Genomic DNA, 20,710 nt, shown 5'->3' with positions numbered 1-20,710 from the left:
ACTTTTTTCTTGTGCCATGTTTTCAGGGGGCAGGGAAAAAAAAAAGGTAAGCCCAGAATATTTCTCCACTGCATAGTAATCCAAGTCTATTTCTCAAATCGTCACTTATATTTCATAAATACTATGAAATTCAATCACAGGGAAAGTTTTATTTCAACAGTTTTCCCTAGAAGCAAGAACTCTAAATCAGAATATATTTTAAGATTATTTTTCCTAACATAAAATTTTAAAGATTTGTCTATTTCCTATGTGTATTTTCTTATTTAAAAAATGACAATTTCTGGAAGTTTACCCAAGAAAATGAACAGTGATTCCTTCTGGAGAGTGAGATTTCAGGTGTCATTGAGAAATAGGGAAAGTCTCCTTCTCACTCCAGATATTTTTTATTGATAATTTTTCATATATTTTATTACCTTTATTGTATGTCTTTGCTTATTTAATTTTTGGAGTAACAATTTCACATAAGTCATAAATGAAAGAGCATTTTTAAATGTACTCTAAAAAATTCTTCCAATTCCTGTTTCCTTCCATCCAGTTGTGACCTATCCCCATCACACAACCATTGTTTTTAGTTTCTTTTTTATGCTTTTATACATTTTTTAATGCAATGTACTTTGTAGTGGTAATTTTAAAGGAAGAAGATGGTAAGAAACATAAAGATGTATTTTATGTTTAACAATTAATGTATGTTATTTCATCAAAGCCTCTGAACTTCTGGATTTCAAAAACAAGTCCAAATTTTTCTTCTCACCAGCAAAAGAATCAAATAATCATTTTTGATAATTTGACTTTTCAGATACACAGTACACATAAAGCAATGAGGGCTATTTTCTTTCCTATTGATCAAGATTATTTCAAAATTTTAGTGGTAAAAATTTCAAAATCTTAATGGTAAAAATTCAGCTGAGCAAGTAAAAAGATGACAGAGAACATAGATTTTTTCCAAAGATGAGAGTTAATCCCTGAACACTTAGGATTTAGAAATTTTGCTGTAAATATCTGTTAGGTTTTGGCATCATTTTCTTCTTTGAAAATCAGACTCTCCAGTAGTGGAAGTATGGTTTTATTTTTAAGTAATATTTTAAAAATCTAATTAAAAAATTAAGGTAGGCTTATTATAAAATTTTAGAATTTCATAAAAATGGATAACTTAGGAAATGAATCTAATTCTGTTCCTGGAAGTATATGTGTATGTGTTTATTTACAGAAAGACAATGATGATATACACAATTCTGAAACTTGATTTTTAATGTACAGATATTCTGGGCACATTTTCATATTAATATACAAGACCTACTCTATTTGTAAGAAAAATAGAATGCTTGTTTTTTGAATAAATATCAAACAGAAAGTCAACAGTTAAGATGTTTTAAGAGATAGCATGCATGGAAAAACTATAAAAGCATCAGATAGACCTAAATATAAATCCCAGTTCTGACATCTCAAGATGTCACAAGAATTAGTAGCTGGCCCCATCCGACAGCTCACACCTGTAGTCCCAGCACTTTGGGAGGCTTAGGAGGGTAAATAGCTCGAACCTAGGAAGTTGAAAACAGACATGTGTAAACCTAGACATGTCAATTACTCCATGAACTGTAGGTTGCTCATTTATAAAATGCAAGAAATAAAATCTGTCTTACAAAACTGTGAAATATATGATGAGAGAACTCACATAAAGTGCTAGGCACAGGGGAGCCACCTAAATTCGTTCCTTTCTTACCCTTTGTAGACTTTGTAATTGACATACGAAAATTTGTTGGGTCTTTTCTCCCATCTCCCTCCAAGATAAGTATAAGCCTATCAACCCACTGGAGACACTGAGAAACAAACACAGTTTTTAAAGTGTCAGTGTTTAGAATTCTTGTAAGATCATTTGTCAGTATAAGAAGTTATTACCATCAAAAGAATATCAAATCTAAAACAAAATGTTTATACATGAGGCTCTGTAGTTTATCCAAGCATATATTCTATAAAATACCAAGTTCTTCATGTTGACAATTTGAATTTGTCAGGAATCACTTGTCTAGGGTAGAAACAGTAACAATTAAACAAATGATTTATAAAAATGTATATTTTTTAATTTTCTTAAGGATGGGATGCTGTTATGGACTGGAAAGATGTCCTGTCAGGAGGGGAAAAGCAAAGAATGGGCATGGCTCGTATGTTTTATCATAAGTAAGTATACTAAATTCAGGTAACTACAAGTCCATTGTTGTAACCAAACCAAGCAACAACCAGAACAACAAAAGTTTGGACAGGATTTATTGTCTTCATCTTTAGCTTAAAAATATCTTACTACAAAATTAGTGCATAGAGTTCACAGTTGGTTTTTTTGTTTGTTTGTTTTTGAGACAGAGTCTTGCTCTGTCAGCCAGGCTGGAGTGCAGTGGCACGATCTTGGCTCACTGCAACCTCCGTCTCCCAGGCCCAAGCAATTCTCCTGTCTCAGCCTCCCAAGTAGCTGGAATTACAGGCGAGTGCCACCACTTCCGGCTAATTTTTGTGTTTTTAGTAGAGACAGGGTTTCACCATGTTGGCCAGGCTGGTCTTGAACTCCTGACTTCACGTGATCCGCCCGCCTTGGCCTCCCAAAGTGCTGGGATTATAGGCGTGAGCCACCGTGACTGGCCAAATTATTTTTTCTTATAGTAGAATCTCCAAGTATTTGTTTTTCTATTTCTTTCATGTTGAGTAATGTTAGATGAAATAATGTGTACAAAGGACTAAATTAAATTTTTATGTATCCTAAGTTTGAAATAATGATGATTAATTTTAAAATATGAAGACTATACAATCACACGATACTTGTGTAAATCCAATAGGTAGACATTCAATAAAACTTTCTGAATTAAATTATTAAATTCAAGGTAAGTCAACTTTTTAACCATTCAGCAGCCTATTAAATCAGTAATGCTCTCCCCCTTGAAATTCAAAGCTATAGCCAATGGAAAGGGACCATTCTGCGTAGGTTTCAATGGATTGAGAAAAATTAAGAGGCAGGAAATAATTGCTTCTGATAAAACATTTTTAATTGTAAACAGCTTCATAGCCTTTTGAGTTTAAGGATATCAAGCACAAGACATGGGAAGGAAATATCAAAGCCCTTCTGATTCTCCTGATTCATTCCATTCCCCCTCCCAACCCCCTTGGATCTCTGGCAATGAGAACCTGAGTTGTGCAGCACAGAAGGTTGTCAGAAACTATGTTACTCACTGTTTTGTTTTTTTTTTGAGACGGAGTCTTGCTCTGACGCCCAGGCTAGAGTGCAGTGGCACCATCTCGGCTCACTGCAAGCTCCGCCTCCTGGGTTCACGCCATTCTCCTGCGTCAGCATCCTGAGTAGCTGGAACTACAGGCGCCCGCCACCAAGCCCGGTTATTTTTCGTATTTTTAGTAGAGACGGGGTTTCACCGTGTTAGCCAGGATGGTCTCCATCTCCTGACCTCATGATCCACCCGCCTCGGCCTCCCAAAGTGTTGGGATTACAGGCGTAAGCCACCGCACCTGGCCCTCACTTTTAATAATTAAGTCTTGGGCAAAAAGGACCAAATAGTTATGTACATGAATTCATGAATGGGCCATAAATGATGGCAGATGCAGCACTCTTGTGTGAGTTGCTGTGAAAGTAGTAACATTTTATAGAGAACTTTAAAAATTATGTCAAGTATGTATTATCGAACACCTAGCAATTAGTTGGCCCACACTAAACACTCAGTTGGCTATTCATTTTTTTAAAAGCCTTTAATTATGGAAAAAAAGTCAAACTTCATCAAAAAAGAAATTGTTGTAAGAACCCCATATTCTCATTACACTGATTTAACAAGTCTAATGTTTTGTTACACTTGATTTATCTACTCATTTTTTAAATTTCTAAAGTATTTTAAAGCAAATCACAGGTATTATGATATTTTTCCCTAAATACTTTGAGAACAGTCTCTGAAATATTAGGGCATATTCTTACATAATAACATGTCACAATAATACCTAATTAAATTGGTAATAATTATTTAAAGTTATTTAATATATGGTTCATGTTCAAAGTTTCCCTAATTGTCTCAAAAATATCTTTTTACACTTGATTTGTTCAAACCTGGATCTAAACAAGTTTCACACATTGCATTTTATTGTTACATCTCTTAATTCCTTTTTAATCTAAAGAGTCTCTCCTCCTCCCAGGCCCCACCTACCTTTTATACCTTTGACTTGCTGAAGGAATTGGGTTAATTGTCCTGTAGAATGTTGCCTATTCTAGATTTACCTCATTGCTACCTTATCAGGTAAATCTAGGTAGGGGTCCTTTATCTTGTTCCCCAATCTCCCTTTTTTTTCTGTAAACTGGAAATTAGAGCAAAGAGCTTGATGAGATTTAGGTTCAGCCTTTTGAATAAGAACATAGCATAAAAAATGATTTAAATAATTTTATTAAAATATAATATGTTCATTTTATAAAAGTAGAAAATGTATGTAAGTAAAAAGAAGAAAAAATCTGTTATCTCATTAGAGATCATCTCATTAGCTGTTATCTTATTAGCACTGTTAAAATTTTGGACATTTTAAATTATTCAAATTTTAAATTACTGTAACATTTAAACACTATTAAAATTTTGGGATTTTTTTTCCCAGTCTTGGTAATATGCAAAAATTGGTTGTTATTTTTATTATTTTCATGTAGCTATTTTCATAAAGCATATTATAATTTATACCATTCTTTTTATTTCATATGTAATTATGTGCTTTTCTGTATTACTATATAGTAGTTAGCCAGGGCTTATTGTTATTGTACTAAAGTTTATGTATCAAATACACATAATTTTAGGTATACAATTGGATGACTTTTATAAATGTTTCTACATTATGTAACCAATACCCCAATCAAGATAAAAAACATTTCTGTTACCCTGGGAAGTTTACTCATCCTCCTTTCCAATCCAGTCCATTCTAGACATTTCTGTTCTGATTTCTGTCACCATAAATTGGTTTTGCTTGTTGTATAACTTCAGGTAGATTAAATCACACACTAAATATTATTTTTGTGTTTAGCTGGGATTTTTAGTGAGAAAAATTATTAGTTGTGTTCATAACATGTTATTTATAATAAAGTATATTTAAGAATATGGCTAGCTAAAAATATAAACTAAATTTTGCTAATTTGGGATTTTTAGTGACGTGTATTTTGGGATACCCCTTTCTCAGAAGAGGTAGTGAAATTCAAGAGTAAACTTTACAGCTTGAGCCCGGGCGCGGTGGATCACGCCTATAATCCCAGCACTTCGGGAGGGCGAGGCGGGTGGATCATGAGGACAGGAGATCCAGACCATCCTGGCCAACATGGTGAAACCCCGTCTCTACAAAAATTAAAAAAATTAGCCAGGCATGGTGGCGGGCACCTATAGACCCAGCTACTCGGGAGGCTGAGGCAGCTGAATCACTTGAACCCAGGAGGCGGAGATTGCAGTGAGCCGAGATGGTGCCACTGCACTCCAACCTGGCAATAGGATGAGATTCTATCTCAAAAACAACAACAACAACAACAAAAACTTTACAGCTTGGCATTTATGACCAGCTGTTACCCACTATCACCCTGAATCTGTTTGGGTCTAGGCCATAAGTACCCAGTAATATGATCACCAGCACAGAAATATAATATGGTGGAATGTAAAATTTAGCCATAAATTTCTCACTGTATCAGTGTGTTAATAAAATAAACCTTGTAATAAATAGCAAGTGGCATTAATAAATGTTGTTAACCCAAAGAGATTTCACATATCTGTAACCTGAAATAAATACTTGGTGTTTGTGTAACTAAAATATTTTGGATATAATGTGATAATGAGTGAAGATAAGTCACAAGTATATCAGTGGAAAGAAAATTTAGTGAGCCATATAAAGATCAATGAAGAAGAGCAAGTAGTTGAAAAGCACAATCTTTTGACAAAAGATAAAAGGAATTTTAGGTATTCAATCTAGTGAAGAGAAAGTTTAACAATAGGAAACTGCCTTCCCTCATTCTCAAAGGATTTAAAGTTTGAATTGTGATGTGAAAGACTTGAGCTGTCAAAAATCAAGAACTTTAGCAGGAAGTGCTAAGCATCACAATAGTATTCTCTTTTGGAGAGGATTTTAAATGTTTTAATAGCTCAAGAATGATTGAAAAAGTCCTGTCTTAAGGGGGATAGATTAAATCCTTCAGAAAGCCCATTCTGCTGATGATACACAAAGCAAAAAGGAAAGGAAATCTGAGAAACAATATTACCTAATGCTTTTTTTTACTTATATCAGTATCAGATTCTAGCTATTGCTTGATATATTCAAGTACACACACACACACACACACACACACACACACCAGTTCTGCCAAGGAAACGAAAACATGTGATCTTACATCTGCTAGACTAGAGGTTGCTATGACAACAGAGTGTAAGATGCATAATTTTTCTAATTCTAAAATGGTATATTTTCTCTGTTTCGATCAAGACACTCTGAAAAATAAGCCAAAATGCAATAAACATGTTAATCACTGGAAAGAGCATTACACAAAAGGAAAATTTTACTCAACCTTTCACTTTTATACTTCCTTTACTTCTTCCTCTTGTTCACTTAAAAATATCGTTCATCCACAAAACAGAAAATAACTCTGAGACAAAGAAGTAATGCTTAATATTTAAACCAGAACAGTAACCAAACGTCAAGCAGTGACACTACTTCCGTTGATGTTGTCATGAAGAACATGCACTGATCCTTTATTCTTTGCATAGAGAGCAGTTTTAGAGTCTTTGACGCCTGTATCTATTAGCCCTGACTACCTGACCTGTGGTAGGTAACTGGATTCTATTAATAAGCAAATCCATTTTACGACAGTAACTTACAGGGCAAATAATGATTTATTCTGATAAGAAATTACTGATTTTCATTTTTTTAAACTTTTTTGTCATTTTATTTTTAAAAATCAGAATATTTTTTGTAAAGGAAATTGTCCTGGCAAATACTTGATACTGATTTTCAACTCCAAATTGAATAGTAAATGACAGTATAAGAGTTGACTTTGTTCCCATTAAGCTAAGTCATGCTAAGTACCAACATTCCAGAGAGACTTGAAAGAAGAAAGGGAAAGGACAAAGAAAAGTAAGAGCAGGGGGTGAGATGAGAGGGAGAAAGGATAAGCAGAGGGAAACAATGGCAAGTGATAAGATGCCTCTGATAACAGACAGGCATTATCAAAGTAAAAAATAAGCTTAAAAAATTGTCCAATATACTTAGAAAAATATTTACTTTTTCTCCTAAGAATTTGATTCTAGAGTATGGTTCCAATATTATGAGGTTAAATATGTGCTATAAATTTGTAAGATGAGCCACATTCACTCTCGCAGTCTTATAGTGATGAAATTCCATTAGTAATGCCTAGGTATTCATATTGCTGATAAACTAATCTTCTCATTAAATCTTTGCTAACAGGGCCGTGGCCTGTTTGATAATTAGCTGTTGCAGTGTATTTTTCATGTAGTTAGTCAGACCCTTCTCACCAAGAATGAACCTGCTTTCTGCAGGAAAATGTACTCAGTGACCTGCCTCATCTTTCCTATGTCTCATATTTATGATTCATTCATCTACAAGACAATAAAGCTTATTGTATTATTAGAAAGCATCAGAAAATCTATTTAAATGTATTAAAAATGTGATATTGTAGTCTAAAGAGGGGGACAACTACTTTTTTGCTTTATCATTTATTGCCTTTAATAATGTCATATTCTTTTTTGCTCCTTTAAAATTGTTAGCAATGTAACTCATATTGTCCAAAGAAAAACTTATAATTCATATAGCAAAATAATTAATTTTTGTGTGTACTTTTTAAAAGACCAAAATATGCCTTGCTGGATGAATGTACCAGTGCTGTCAGCATTGATGTCGAAGGAAAGATATTTCAGGCTGCAAAAGGGGCTGGAATTTCCTTACTGTCTATAACACACAGGCCTTCTCTTTGGTAAGTGTTTCTAGTGCTAATTTGTGGTAGATGGTTTTTCCTTAAATTTCTCAAAAAATAACTTTGCTAAATGTTTCACAGTACAGGGTAGGGTATTTCACTTATTTTCTACCCATATTTCTCTTAAGTTGCACATTAGTAGCTTAGATACTCCCTACCTAATATCATTAACATATTATTTGAATTATCATCACTTTCCAGTAATTCTTAAAAGACATGGAAAAATCCAGTGATTTATTTTAATGGAAAATATTTATCATTACCCAGTCACATGTACTGGGAAAAATATATTTATATATTTGTACATCATTCTTTTAGTCCTTTCTCTCAAACCCAGGAAAGTAAAATCTGGGGAAAAAATATATGTACACACAACTTGATATTCCCCCAAAGGATTAAGTGGAGAAAACACAGGTGGTGGTGGGGAAGGGGGAAGGGTTTATTTTTATTTGGTTTAAAGAAAAATCAGCTAAATTTTTTTAGAAATAATATCTCATAAAACCATATAGAATTTCCCCTTCAAATAAAGATGCTAATTTTACAATTCCCCTACGTTTCCACTGATTCATCATCATCATAATAGTTGAGCACTTATTCTGTTCCAGGTACATCTTATTTAAGCCTTACAACAGCCCTATGGAATTTAGGAAATCTAATCTTCCTATTTTACAGATGAAGAAACTGAGAACTAGAAAAGTGAGATACTTCCATGATCACATACTCTGTACTACAGCACATGGCTCTCATTATAAGGAACTCAAAGTGTATCTCATTTACTAACCATAAATACTACATTCTCTACTTTTGCATTTCTATTTAATCAATGAAAATTTTTTCTTTTGACTTCTTGGTAACTATAACTGTCTCTATATATGCTTTGGCCTCCTGTTTTCTAAAGGACTGCACAGGATTCCTCCTCTCTCTCTTTCTGGCTACAGCATTCTGTGGCAGGTGGCTGATCAGATTTCATGCCAAAGTTGTCATCATGTACATGGCTTCAAATCTAGCCTAGTAGCAAACATTATTGGAATTAATCCTTGAAGCCCTTCTAGACCTTTGACCTTATAAAGAATGTTTACATTAAAATTGTTAGCAAACAGTATCATCTAATCAGGCTTTTATTGTTCAAAATTCTTTGACTCTGAGTTTCATTAATATTGAAAAGATTATCTATTTTCACACTCAATTTAAACATTCAGATTTTTCAGAATTTTTTAAAAATATACTTTCTGGATCTAGTCCAGCATGAGTTAGGATCCATGCCAATGAATATGCTTCCTCTGACTTTTATCCTGAAGAAGACCAACAGGACCTAGGTCTTTAAGACAATAATGACATTTGCCTGTAAATCCTCTGAATCAAGGACAACACAAAGCTAGGCCAGAACCCTTGAGCCCTTTTTGGTATGAACCTTAATTTCCAGACTTTCTCCCAAATTAATCACATGTTGGGACATATTAGGCTTGGAGTTTTTCTGACCTGTGTTAATGGATTTATTATGCTATCCTGCCATTCAGTTCCTTACTCAAGTAGCCTTAGGAGGCATTGAAAGCACATATAGCCATTGTTTCCTCAATTGAGGGAACAAATATTCTTTTAAGTAAATAACAAAATCTGTAAGGCTATGCCTTTTGACAAGAAACACATTTTTAATTGCAGCTACCCAAGTACATTTCTCCACAAAACAAAACAATATGTTAGTTCTGATTTTTTTATTTAGCTTTGCCATTTTAGGTTGTCATTTCTGATTATTCTTTCTCTCAGGGAAAATAAAAATTTCATTTTCCCTGAATAGATTTCAGAAGTGGGGAAAGATGTGTCATATTTTTCCTATAACAACAAATGAGTAATTGTTGATTGTAAAGATTAAAATCAATACTAGTGTCTGAAGAAGTAAAAATTTATAGAAGCTTATTAAAATTTCTGATTCCTGGGTAGAATTATAGCTGTATAACCATCACTTTCCTAAGCTTTTTCCTATTTGTGAAGGAAGTTTAAAGATTATCTCAAATGAGTTTCAGTTAAAATAGATAAACCCTGAAATATTATCTCAGCTTGTAATATAGAACATGCCTTTGAATCTCAGGGTATGAAACACCTACACAGTTGGTTCCTCCCATGTAGAAATCAAATAATGTTGTAAGACCAGAGTGATGAGCCAAACCATCATTATACATTGAAGGTGGGGTTTGCCCAATATATGAATGACCATGTATGAGTGAGATCATGTGGTATTTGTCTTTCTGTGCCTAGCTTATATCACTTACTGTAATGTCCTCCAGGTTCTTCCATATTTTCGTAAGTGGCGGGATTTTATTCTTTTTTACAGTGGAGTAATATTCCATCATGTATATATATAACATTCTTTACCTTTTCATCCATTGATGGACACTAGGGTTGATTCCATATGTTGGCTGTAAAAATAGTCCTGCAATAAACATGCGAGTGCATGTTTATTGATATACTGAGATCATTTCCTTTGCATATATTCCCAGTGGGGGATTGCTGGATCATTTTGTAGTTCTATTTTTAATATTTTGAGAAACCTCCTTACTGTTTTCCATGATGGCTGTACTAATTTATATTCCCACCAAAGGTTTGTAAGAGTTCCCTTTTTTCCACATCCTCACCAACACTTTCTGTCATTTTCTTAATAGCCATTCTAACAAGAGTGAGGGGATTTGAATTTACCTAATGATTAGTGTTGTTGAGCATTTTTTGATATGCCTGTTTGTCATTTGTCTATATCTTCTTTTGAGAAATGTTCATTCAGATCTTCTGTCCATTTTGTAATCAGGTTATTCATTTTCTTGCTATTTAGTTGTTCGAATTTCTTATATATGTTGGCTGTTATCAGATATATAGTTTCCAAATATTTTCTCCAATTTGATAGGTATCTCTTCATTCTGTTGATTGTTTTCTTTGTTGCACAGAAGCTTTTGAGTTTGATGTAATCCCATTTGTCTGTTTTTACTTTTGTTGCCTATGCTCTTGAGGTCATATCCAAAACTCATTGCCCAAATTTCATTGTCATTTCAAACTTATATCCAAATTTCATTGTCATGAAATTTTTGCCCTATGTATTCTTCTAATAATTTCAGGTCTTGCATTGAAGTCTTTAATCCATTTTGAGTTGGTTTTGTATATGGTGAGCAATAAGGGTCAAATTTCATTCTTCTACCTGTGGATATACAGTTTGCCACAATTTATTGAGGATACTGCCCTTTCCCAATAGTGTGTTCTTGGCAACTTTGTTGAAAATCAGTTGACTATAAATACAAGGATTTATTTCTGGGTTCTCTATTCTGTTCCTTAAGTCTGTGTGTCTGTTTTTGTGTCAGTGCCATGCTTTTGAGTTGCTACAGTTTTGTAGTATATTTTGACACCAGGTAGTGTGATGGCTCCAGCTTTGTACTTTATGCTCAAGAATTTTTTCATTATTCTGGGTGTTTTGCAGTCGCACACAAATTTTAGAATTTTTTTTCTATTTCTCTGAAGAGTATCATTGGCATTTTCATAGGGATTGAATTGAATATGTAGATCACATCGGGTAGTATTGACATTTTAACAATATTAATTCTTCCAATTCATAAACATGAGATACCATTTTATTTATGTATGTGTGTCCTCTTTGATTCCTTACATTAATGTTTTATAGTTTCATTGTGGAGACCTTACACCTCCTTGCTTATATTTATACCTAAGTGTTTAACTTTTTCTAGCTATTATAAATGGGATTATTTCCTTGATTTTTTTTCACATAATTTGCTGTCAGTGTAGAGAAATGCTACTGATTTTTACATACTGATTTAGTATCTTGCAACTTTACTGAATTCATTTATAAATCTAATGTTTTTTGATGGAGTCTTTACGGCTTTCTATATATAAATGTGGTACATAACATTAACAAAATGAAGGATAAGAACATGTTATCTGGGGGAGTGGAGCCAAGACAGCCGAATAGGAACAGCTCCAGTCTACAGATCCCAGCGTCAGCGACGCAGAAGACAGGTGATTTTTGCATTTCCAACTGAGGTACCGGGTTCATCTCACTGGGGAGTGTCGGAAAGTGGGTGCAGGACAGTGGGTGCAGACCACCACACGTGAGACGAAGCAGAGTGAGGCATTGCCTCACCCAGTAGGCACAAGGGGTCAGGGAATTCCCTTTCCTACTCAAAGAAAGGGGTGACAGATGGCACCTGGAAAATCGGGTCACTCCCACCCTAATACTGTGCTTTTCCAACAGTCTTAGCAAACGGCACACCAGGAGATTATATCCCATGCCTGGCTTGGAGGGTCCTACACCCACGGAGCTTCGCTCATGGCTAGCACAGCAGTCTGAGATCAAACTGCAAGGTGGCAGCGAGGCTGGGGGAGGGGCGTCTGCCATTGCCGAGGCTTGAGTAGCTAAACAAAGTGGCAGGGAAGCTCGAACTGGGTGGAGCCCACCACAGCTCAAGGAGGCCTGCTTGCCTCTGTAACTCAACCTCTGGGGGTAGGGCATAGACAAACGAAAGGCAACAGAATCCTCTGCACACTTAAATGTCCCTGTCTGATAGCTTTGAAGACAGTAGTGGTTCTCCCAGCACGCAGCTGGAGATCTGAGAACTGACAGACTGCCTCCTCAAGTGGGTCCCTGACCCCCGAGTAGTCTAACTGGGATGCACCCCCTAGTAGGGGCAGACTGACACCTCGCACGGCCAGGTACTCCTCTGAGAAAAAACTTCCAGAGGAACGAACAGGCAGCAACATTTGCTGTTTAGGAATATTCACTGTTCTGCAGCCTCCACTGCTGATACCCAGGCAAACAGGGTCTGGAGTGGACCTCCAGCAAACTCCAACAGACCTGCAGCTGAGGGTCCTGACTGTTAGCAGGAAAACTAACAAACAGAAAGGACATCCACAACAAAACCCCATCTGTACATCACCAACATCAAAGAACAAAGGTAGATAAAACCACAAAGATGGGGAAAAAACAGAGCAGAAAAACTGGAAACTCTAAAAATCAGAGCACCTCTCCTCCTCCAAAGGAATGCAGCTCCTCACCAGCAACGGAACAAAGCTGGGTGGAGAATGACTTTGATGAGTTGAGAGAAGAAGGCTTCAGACGATCAAACTACTCCAAGCTAAAGGAGGATGTTCGAACCCAGGGCAAAGAAGTAAAAAACTTGAAAAAAAATTATACGAATGGCTAACTAGAATAACCAATGCAGAGAAGTCCTTAAAGGACCTGAAGTAGCTGAAAACCACAGCACAAGAACTACGTGACAAATGCACAAGCCTCAGTAGCCGATTCGATCAACTGGAAGAAAGAGTATCAGCGACGGAAGATCAAATGAATGAAATGAAGCAAGAAGAGAAGTTTAGAGAAAAAAGAATAGAAAGAAACAAACAAAGCCTCCAAGAAATATGGGACTATGTGAAAAGACCAAATCTACGTCTGATTGGTGTACCTGAAAGTGACAGGGAGAATGGAACCCAGTTGGAAAACACTCTGCAGGATATTATCCAGAACTTCCTCAATCTAGCAAGGCAGGCCAACATGCAAATTCAGGAAATACAGAGAATGCCACAAAGATACTCCTTGAGAAGAGCAACTCCAAGACACATAATTGTCAGATTCACCAAAGTTAAAATGAAGGAAAAAATGTTAAGGGCAGCCAGAGAGAAAGGTCGGGTTACCCACAAAGGGAAGCCCATCAGACTAACAGCTGATCTCTCGGCAGAAACGCTACAAGTCAGAAGAGAGTGGGAGCCAATATTCAACATTCTTAAAGAAAAGAATTTTCAACCCAGAATTTCATATCCAGCCAAACTAAGCTTCATAAGTGAAGGAGAAATAAAATCCTTTACAGACAAGCAAATGCTGAGAAATTTTGTCACCACCAGGCCTGCCCTAAAAGAGCTCCTGAAGGAAGCACTAAACATGGAAAGGAACAACTGGTACCAGCCACTGCAAAAACATGCCAAATTGTAAAGACCATCGAGGCTAGGAAGAAACTGCATCAACTAACGAGCAAAATAACCGGCTAACAAATAATGACAGGATCAAATTCACACATAACAATATTACCCTTAAATGTAAATGGGCTAAATGCCCCAATTAAAAGACAGAAACTGGCAAATTGGATAAAGAGTCAAGACCCATCAGTGTGCTGTATTCAGGAGACCCATCACATGTTCAGAGACACACATAGGCTCAAAATAAAGGGATGGAGGAAGATCCACCAAGCAAATGGAAAACAAAAAAAGGCAGGGGTTGCAATCCTAGTCTCTGATAAAACAGACTTTAAACCAACAAAGATCAAAAGAGACAAAGAAGGCCATTACATAATGGTAAAGGGATCAATTTAACAAGAAGAGCTAACTATCCTAAATATATATGCATCCAATACAGGAGCACCAGATTCATAAAGCAAGTCCTCAGAGACCTAGAAAGAGACTTAGACTCCCACACAATAATAATGGGAGAGATTAACACCCCACTGTCACATTAGACAGATCAAGGAGACAGAAAGTTAACAAGGATATGAAAGAATTTAACCCAGCTCTGCACCAAGCAGACCAAATAGACATCCACAGAACTCTCCACCCCAAATCAACAGAATATACATTCTTCTCAGCACCACACCACACCTATTCCAAAATTGACCACATAGTTGGAAGTAAAACACTCCTCAGCAAATGTAAAAGAACAGAAATTACAACAAACTGTCTCTCAGACCACAGTGCAATCAAACTAGAACTCAGGATTAAGAAACTCACTCAAAACCACTCAACTACACGGAAACTGAACAACCTGCTCCTGAAGGACTACTGGGTACATAACGAAATGAAGGCAGAAATAAAGATGTTCTTTGAAACCAGCGAGAACAAAGACACAACATACAAGAATCTCTGGGATGCATTCAAAGCAGTGTGTAGAAGAAAATTTATAGCACTAAATACCCACAAAAGAAAGCAGGAAAGATCTAAAATTGACACCCTAACATCACAATTAAAAGAACTAGAGAAGCAAGAGCAAACACATTCAAAAGCTAGCAGAAGGCAAGAAATAACTAAGATCAGAGCAGAACTGAAGGAAATAGAGACACAAAAAACCCTTCAAAATATCAATGAATCCAGGAGCTGACTTTTTGAAAAGATCGAAAAAATTGATAGACTGCTAGCAAGACTAATAAAGAAAAGAGAAAAGAATCAAATAGATGCAAGAAAAAATGATAAAAGGGATATCACCACCAATCCCACAGAAATACAAACTACCATCAGAGAATACTATAAACACCTCCATGCAAATAAACTGGAAAATCTAGAAGAAATGGATAAATTCCTCGACACATACACTCTCCCAAGACTAAACCAGGAAGAAGTTGAATCTCTGAATAAATCAATAACAGGAGCTGAAATTGTGGCAATAATCAACAGCTTACCAACCAAAAAAAGTCCAGGATCAGATGGATTCACAGCCAAATTCTACCAGAGGTACAAGGAGGAGCTGGTACCATTCCTTCTGAAACTATTCCAATCAATAGAAAAAGAGGGAATTCTCCCTAACTCATTTTATGAGGCCAGCATCATCCTGATACCAAAGCCTGGCAGAGACACAACAAAAAAAGAGAATTTTAGACCAATATCCCTGATGAACATTGATGAAAAAATCCTCAATAAAATACTGGAAAACCAAATCCAGCAGCACATCAAAAAGCTTATCCACCATGATCAAGTTGGCTTCATCCCTGGGATGCAAGGCTGGTTCAACATATGTAAATCAATAAATGTAATCCAGCATATAAACAGAACCAAGGACAAAAACCATATGATTATCTCAATAGATGCAGAAAAGGCCTTTGACAAAATTCAACAACCCTTCATGCTAAAAACTCTCAATCAATTAGGTATTGATGGGATGCATCTCAAAATAATAAGAGCTATCTATGACAAACCCACAGCCAATATCATACTGAGTGGACAAAAACTGGAAGCATTCCCTTTGAAAATGGGCACAAGACAGGGATGCCGTCTCTCACCACTCCTATTCAACATAGTGTTGGAAGTTCTGGCCAGGGCAATCAGGCAGGAGAAGGAAATAAAGGGTATTCTACTAGTAAAAGAGGAAGTCACGTTGTCCCTGTTTACAGATGACATGATTGTATATCTAGAAAACCCCAGCGTCTCAGCCTAAAATCTCCTTAAGCTGATAGGCAACTTCAGCAAAGTCTCAGGATACAAAATCAGTGTGCAAAAATCACAAGCATTCTTATACACCAATAACAGACAAACAGAGAGCCAAATCATGAGTGAACTCCCATTCACAATTGCTTCAAAGAGAATAAAATACCTAGGAATCCAACTTACAAGGGATGTGAAGGACCTCTTCAAGGAGAACTACAAACCACTGCTCAATGAAATAAAAGAGGATTCAAAGAAATGGAAAAACATTCCATGCTCATGGGTAGGAAGAATCAACATCGTGAAAATGGCCATACTGCCCAAGGTAATTTATAGATTCAATGCCATCCCCATCAAGCTACCAATGACTTTCTTCACAGAATTGGAAAAACTACTTTAAAGTTCATATGGAACCAAAAAAGAGCCCGCATTGCCAAGTCAATCCTAAGCCAAAAGAACAAAGCTGGAGGCATCACACTACCTCACTTCAAACTATACTACAAGGCTACAGTATCCAAAACAGCATGGTGCTGGTACCAAAACAGAGATATAGACCAATGGAACAGAACAGAGCCCTCAGAAATAATGCCACATATCTACAACCATCTGATCTTTGACAAACCTGACAAAAACAAGAAATGGGGAAATGATTCCCTATTTAATAAATGGTGCTGGGAAAGCTGGCTAGCCATATGTAGAAAGCTGAAACTTGATCCCTTCCTTACACCTTATACAAAAATTAATTCAAGATGGATTAAAGACTTAAATGTTAGACCTAAAACCATAAAAACCCTAGAAGAAAACCTAGGCAATACCATTCAGGACATAGGCATGGACAAGGACTTCATGTCTAAAACACCAAAAGCAATGGTAACAAAAGCCAAAATTGACAAAAGGTATCTAATTAAACTAAAGAGCTCCTGCACAGCAAAAGAAATTACCATCAGAGTGAACAGGCAACCTACAAAATGGGAGAGAAAATTTTTGCAATCTACTCATCTGACAAAGGGCTAATATCCAGAATCTAGAATGAACTCCAACAAATTTACAAGAAAAAAACAAACAACCCCATCAAAAAGTGGGCAAAGGATATGAACAGACACTTCTCAAAAGAAGACATTTATGCAGTCAAAAGACACACGAAAAAATGCTCATCATCACTGGCCATCAGAGCAATACAAATCAAAACCACAGGGAGATACCATCTCACACCTGTTAGAATGGTGATTATTAAAAAGTCAGGAAACAACAGATGCTGGAGAGGATGTGGAGAAATAGGAACACTTTTACACTGTTGGTGGGACTGTAAACTCTTTCAACCATTGTGAAAGTCAGTATGGCAATTCCTCAGGGATCTAGAACTAGAAATACCATTTGACCCAGCAATCCCATTACTGGGTATATACCCAAAGGATTATAAATCATGCTGCTATACAGACACATGCACATATATGTTTATTGTGGCACTATTCACAATAGCAAAGACTTGGAATCAAGCCAAATGTCCAACAATGATAGACTGGATTAAGCAAATGTGGCATATATACACCATGGAATACTACGCAGCCATAAAAAATGATGAGTTTATGTCCTTTTTAAGGACATGGATGAAGCTGGAAAGCATCATTCTCAGCAAACTATTGCAAGGACAAATAAACCAAACACTGCATGTTCTCACTCATAGGTGGGAATTGAACAATGAGAACACATGGACACAGGAAGGGGAACATCACACACAGGGGCCTGTTGTGGGGTGGGGAGAGAGGGGAGGGATAGTATTAGGAGATATAACTAATGTTAAATGATGAGTTAATGGGTGCAGCACACCAACATGGCACATGTATACATATGTAACTAACCTGCACATTGTGCACATGTACCCTAAAAGTTAAAGTATAATTAAAAAAAAAAAAAAAGAACATGTTATCTGCAGCCAGGAACAATTTTTCTTTTTCCTTCATTTAACTTTTTCCTTTATTTATCTTTTTCCTTTCAAATTCAGATGCCTTTTATTTCTTTTTCTTGCCTAATAGCTCTGAGTAGGACTTTCAGTAGTATGCTGAATGTAAGTGGCAAAAGTGAGCATTCTTATTCTTACCTTGTTCTGTATCTTACAGAAAACATGTTATTTTTGTTTGTTTGTTTGTTTAGAGTCAGAGTCTCACTCTGTCACCCAGGCTGGACTACAGAGGTGTGATCATATCTCACTGCAACCAAAAAACCCCTAGGATCAAGTGATCCTCCCACCTTGGCCTCCCAAAGTACTAAGATTTACAGGCATGAGCCACCATGCCTGGTTGTAGAGGGAAAGTTTTAAACTTTTCCCTTTTAAGTATAGATGTTAGCTATGGGCTTGTTATGTATGGTCTTTATTATGTTGAGCTATGTTCCTCCTATGCTTAGTTTGTTGAATGTTCTTAGCATAAAAGGATGTTCAATTTTATCAAATGCTTGTTCTGTGTCAATTAAGGTAATCATATTTTTTGTCCTTCATTTTGTTAATGTTATGTACCACATTTTTTGCTTTGCATATGTTCAACCATTCTTGCATCTCCAGGATGAATTCCACATGATCATGGTGAATGACCTTTTTAAAGTGCTGTTGAATTCAGTTTGCTGGTATTTTGTTGATGATTTTTGCATCTATGTTCAGCAGGGATATTGGCCTGTAGTTTTCTTTTTCTTGTTGTCTTTTTGTTTGGTTTCAGTATCAGGGTAATGCTGGCCTTGTAGAATAAGTTTGGAAGTATTCCTTCCTCTTCAATTTTTGGAATAGTTTGAGAACTAATATTAGTTCTTTAAATATTGGGTAGAATTTGGTAGTTAAGCCATCAGATTCTGGGCCTTTCTTGATATGATTCCATTTCCTTATTTGTTAATTGTCTGTTGACATTTTCTGTTTCTTCATAGTTCAATCTTTGTAGGTTGTATGTGTTCAAAATTTATTCATTTCTTCTAGGTTAATCAATTTGTTGGTTTATAATTGTTTACAACAGTCTCATCATGCTTTGTATTTGTGTAGTATGAATTATAATTTCTCTTTTTTCATCTCTGAATTTATTTATTTGAATCTTCTTTCTTTTTTCTTATTCTAGATAAACATTTGTCAAATTTGGTTATCTTTGAAAAAATCAACTATTCATTTTTGCTGATATTTTATGTTGTTTTTCCAGGCTCTATTTTATTTGTTTCCACTCTGATGTATATTATTTCCTTTCTTTTACTAGTTTTGGTTTGGATTTGTTCTTGTTTTCCAGTTCCTTGACCGACAATATTAGGTTGTTTATTTGACATTTTTAATCTATTTTGATGCAGGTATTTGTTGCTATAAATTTTCCTGTTTAAATTGCTTTTGCTGTATTCTACAGATTTTGGTATGTTGTGTTTCCATTTTTGTTTTCAGAAGAAAATTTTTTAAATTTTTCTTTTAATTTCTTTATTGACCCATTGGTTAATCAATATCATGTTGTTTAATTTCCATGTATTTGTAAGTTTCCAAAGTTCTTCCTGTTTATTGATTTCTAGGTTTATATCATTCAGGAGAGAAAAGACACTTGATATAATTTCAATCTTCTTAAATTTTTGAAGACTTGTTTTATGGCATTACATGTGATCTATCCTGGAGAATGTTCCATGTGTAGTTGAGAAGAATGTATATTCTGAAGCTTTTCGATGAAATTTTCTATAAATGTTTGTTAGATCCGTTTGGTTTAGAATACAGCTTAAATCTGGTGTTTCTTTCTTGATTTTCTGTCTGGATGATCTAATTGCTGAAAGTAGGGTGTTGAAGGCTCCTACTCGTATTGTAGTTCACTTCTTTCAGATCCAGGAGTATTTGACTTATACATGTATGTGCTCTGATGTTGGGTTCAAATATATTCAGAATTATCATATCTTCTTGCTGAATTGACCTGTTTATTATTATATAATAACATTCTTGGCCTCTTTTATAGCTTTCACTTAAAGTCTATTTTACCTGACATGAAGTGAGTCTCCTGTAAGCAGCGCACAGTTGGGTCTTGCTTTTTAATCCAGACACTGTGTCTTTTTTTTTTTTTTTTTTTTTTTTTTTGAGACAGAGTCTTGCTTTGAAGCCCAGGCTGGAGTGCAGTGGTGTGATCTCAGCTCACTGCAACCTCCACTTCCAGGTTCAAGTGATTCTCCTGCCTCAGCCTCCTGAGTAGCTAGGATTACAGGGGTCCACCACAAAACCCAGCTAATTTTTTTTTTTTTTAGTAGAGACGGGGTTTCACCATGTTGGCCAGGCTGGTCTCAAACTCCTGACCTCAAGTGATCTGCCCACCTCGCCCTCCAAAAGCACTGAGATTACAGACGTGAGCCACTGCACCTGGCCCAGAAACTCTGTGTTTTAATTGGAGAACTTAATCCATTAACATTCAAGGTAATTATTAATAGGTAAGGAACTACTCCTGTCATTTTGTTAATTGCTTTCTAGTTGTTTTGTAGATATTTTCTTCCTTTTTTCCTCTCACAGTCTTTCTTTGTGGGTAAGTGATTTTCTTTAGTAATATGTTTTGATTCCTTGCTTTTTATTTTTAGTGC

General features: G+C 35.8%; 1 protein-coding gene across 3 annotated transcripts in view; it reads left to right on the top strand.

Moving 5' to 3' along the window:
* ABCD2 (ATP binding cassette subfamily D member 2) overlaps positions 1-20,710 on the top strand; it is a 72,658-nt gene that overhangs the window by 40,604 nt on the left and 11,344 nt on the right. The window contains exons 8-10 of one of the 3 annotated variants that reach the window (XM_054527115.2): positions 2,091-2,175; positions 7,853-7,978; positions 8,584-11,842. In XM_054527115.2, coding sequence (XP_054383090.1) covers positions 2,091-2,175; positions 7,853-7,978; positions 8,584-8,758 — 386 coding nt within the window. In that variant the 3' untranslated portion in view covers positions 8,759-11,842. Of the gene's footprint in view, positions 1-2,090; positions 2,176-7,852; positions 7,979-8,583; positions 11,843-20,710 lie in introns of those variants that run through there. The other 2 variants (XM_054527116.1, XM_002823102.4) reach the window with 2 other exon arrangements.

This window comes from Pongo abelii, chromosome 10 (assembly GCF_028885655.2).
Source record: "Pongo abelii isolate AG06213 chromosome 10, NHGRI_mPonAbe1-v2.0_pri, whole genome shotgun sequence".
NCBI classification, from domain to species: Eukaryota; Metazoa; Chordata; class Mammalia; order Primates; family Hominidae; genus Pongo; species Pongo abelii.
Note: the sequence above shows the minus strand (reverse complement) of the source record. Positions and strands in the feature narration are given on the sequence as shown.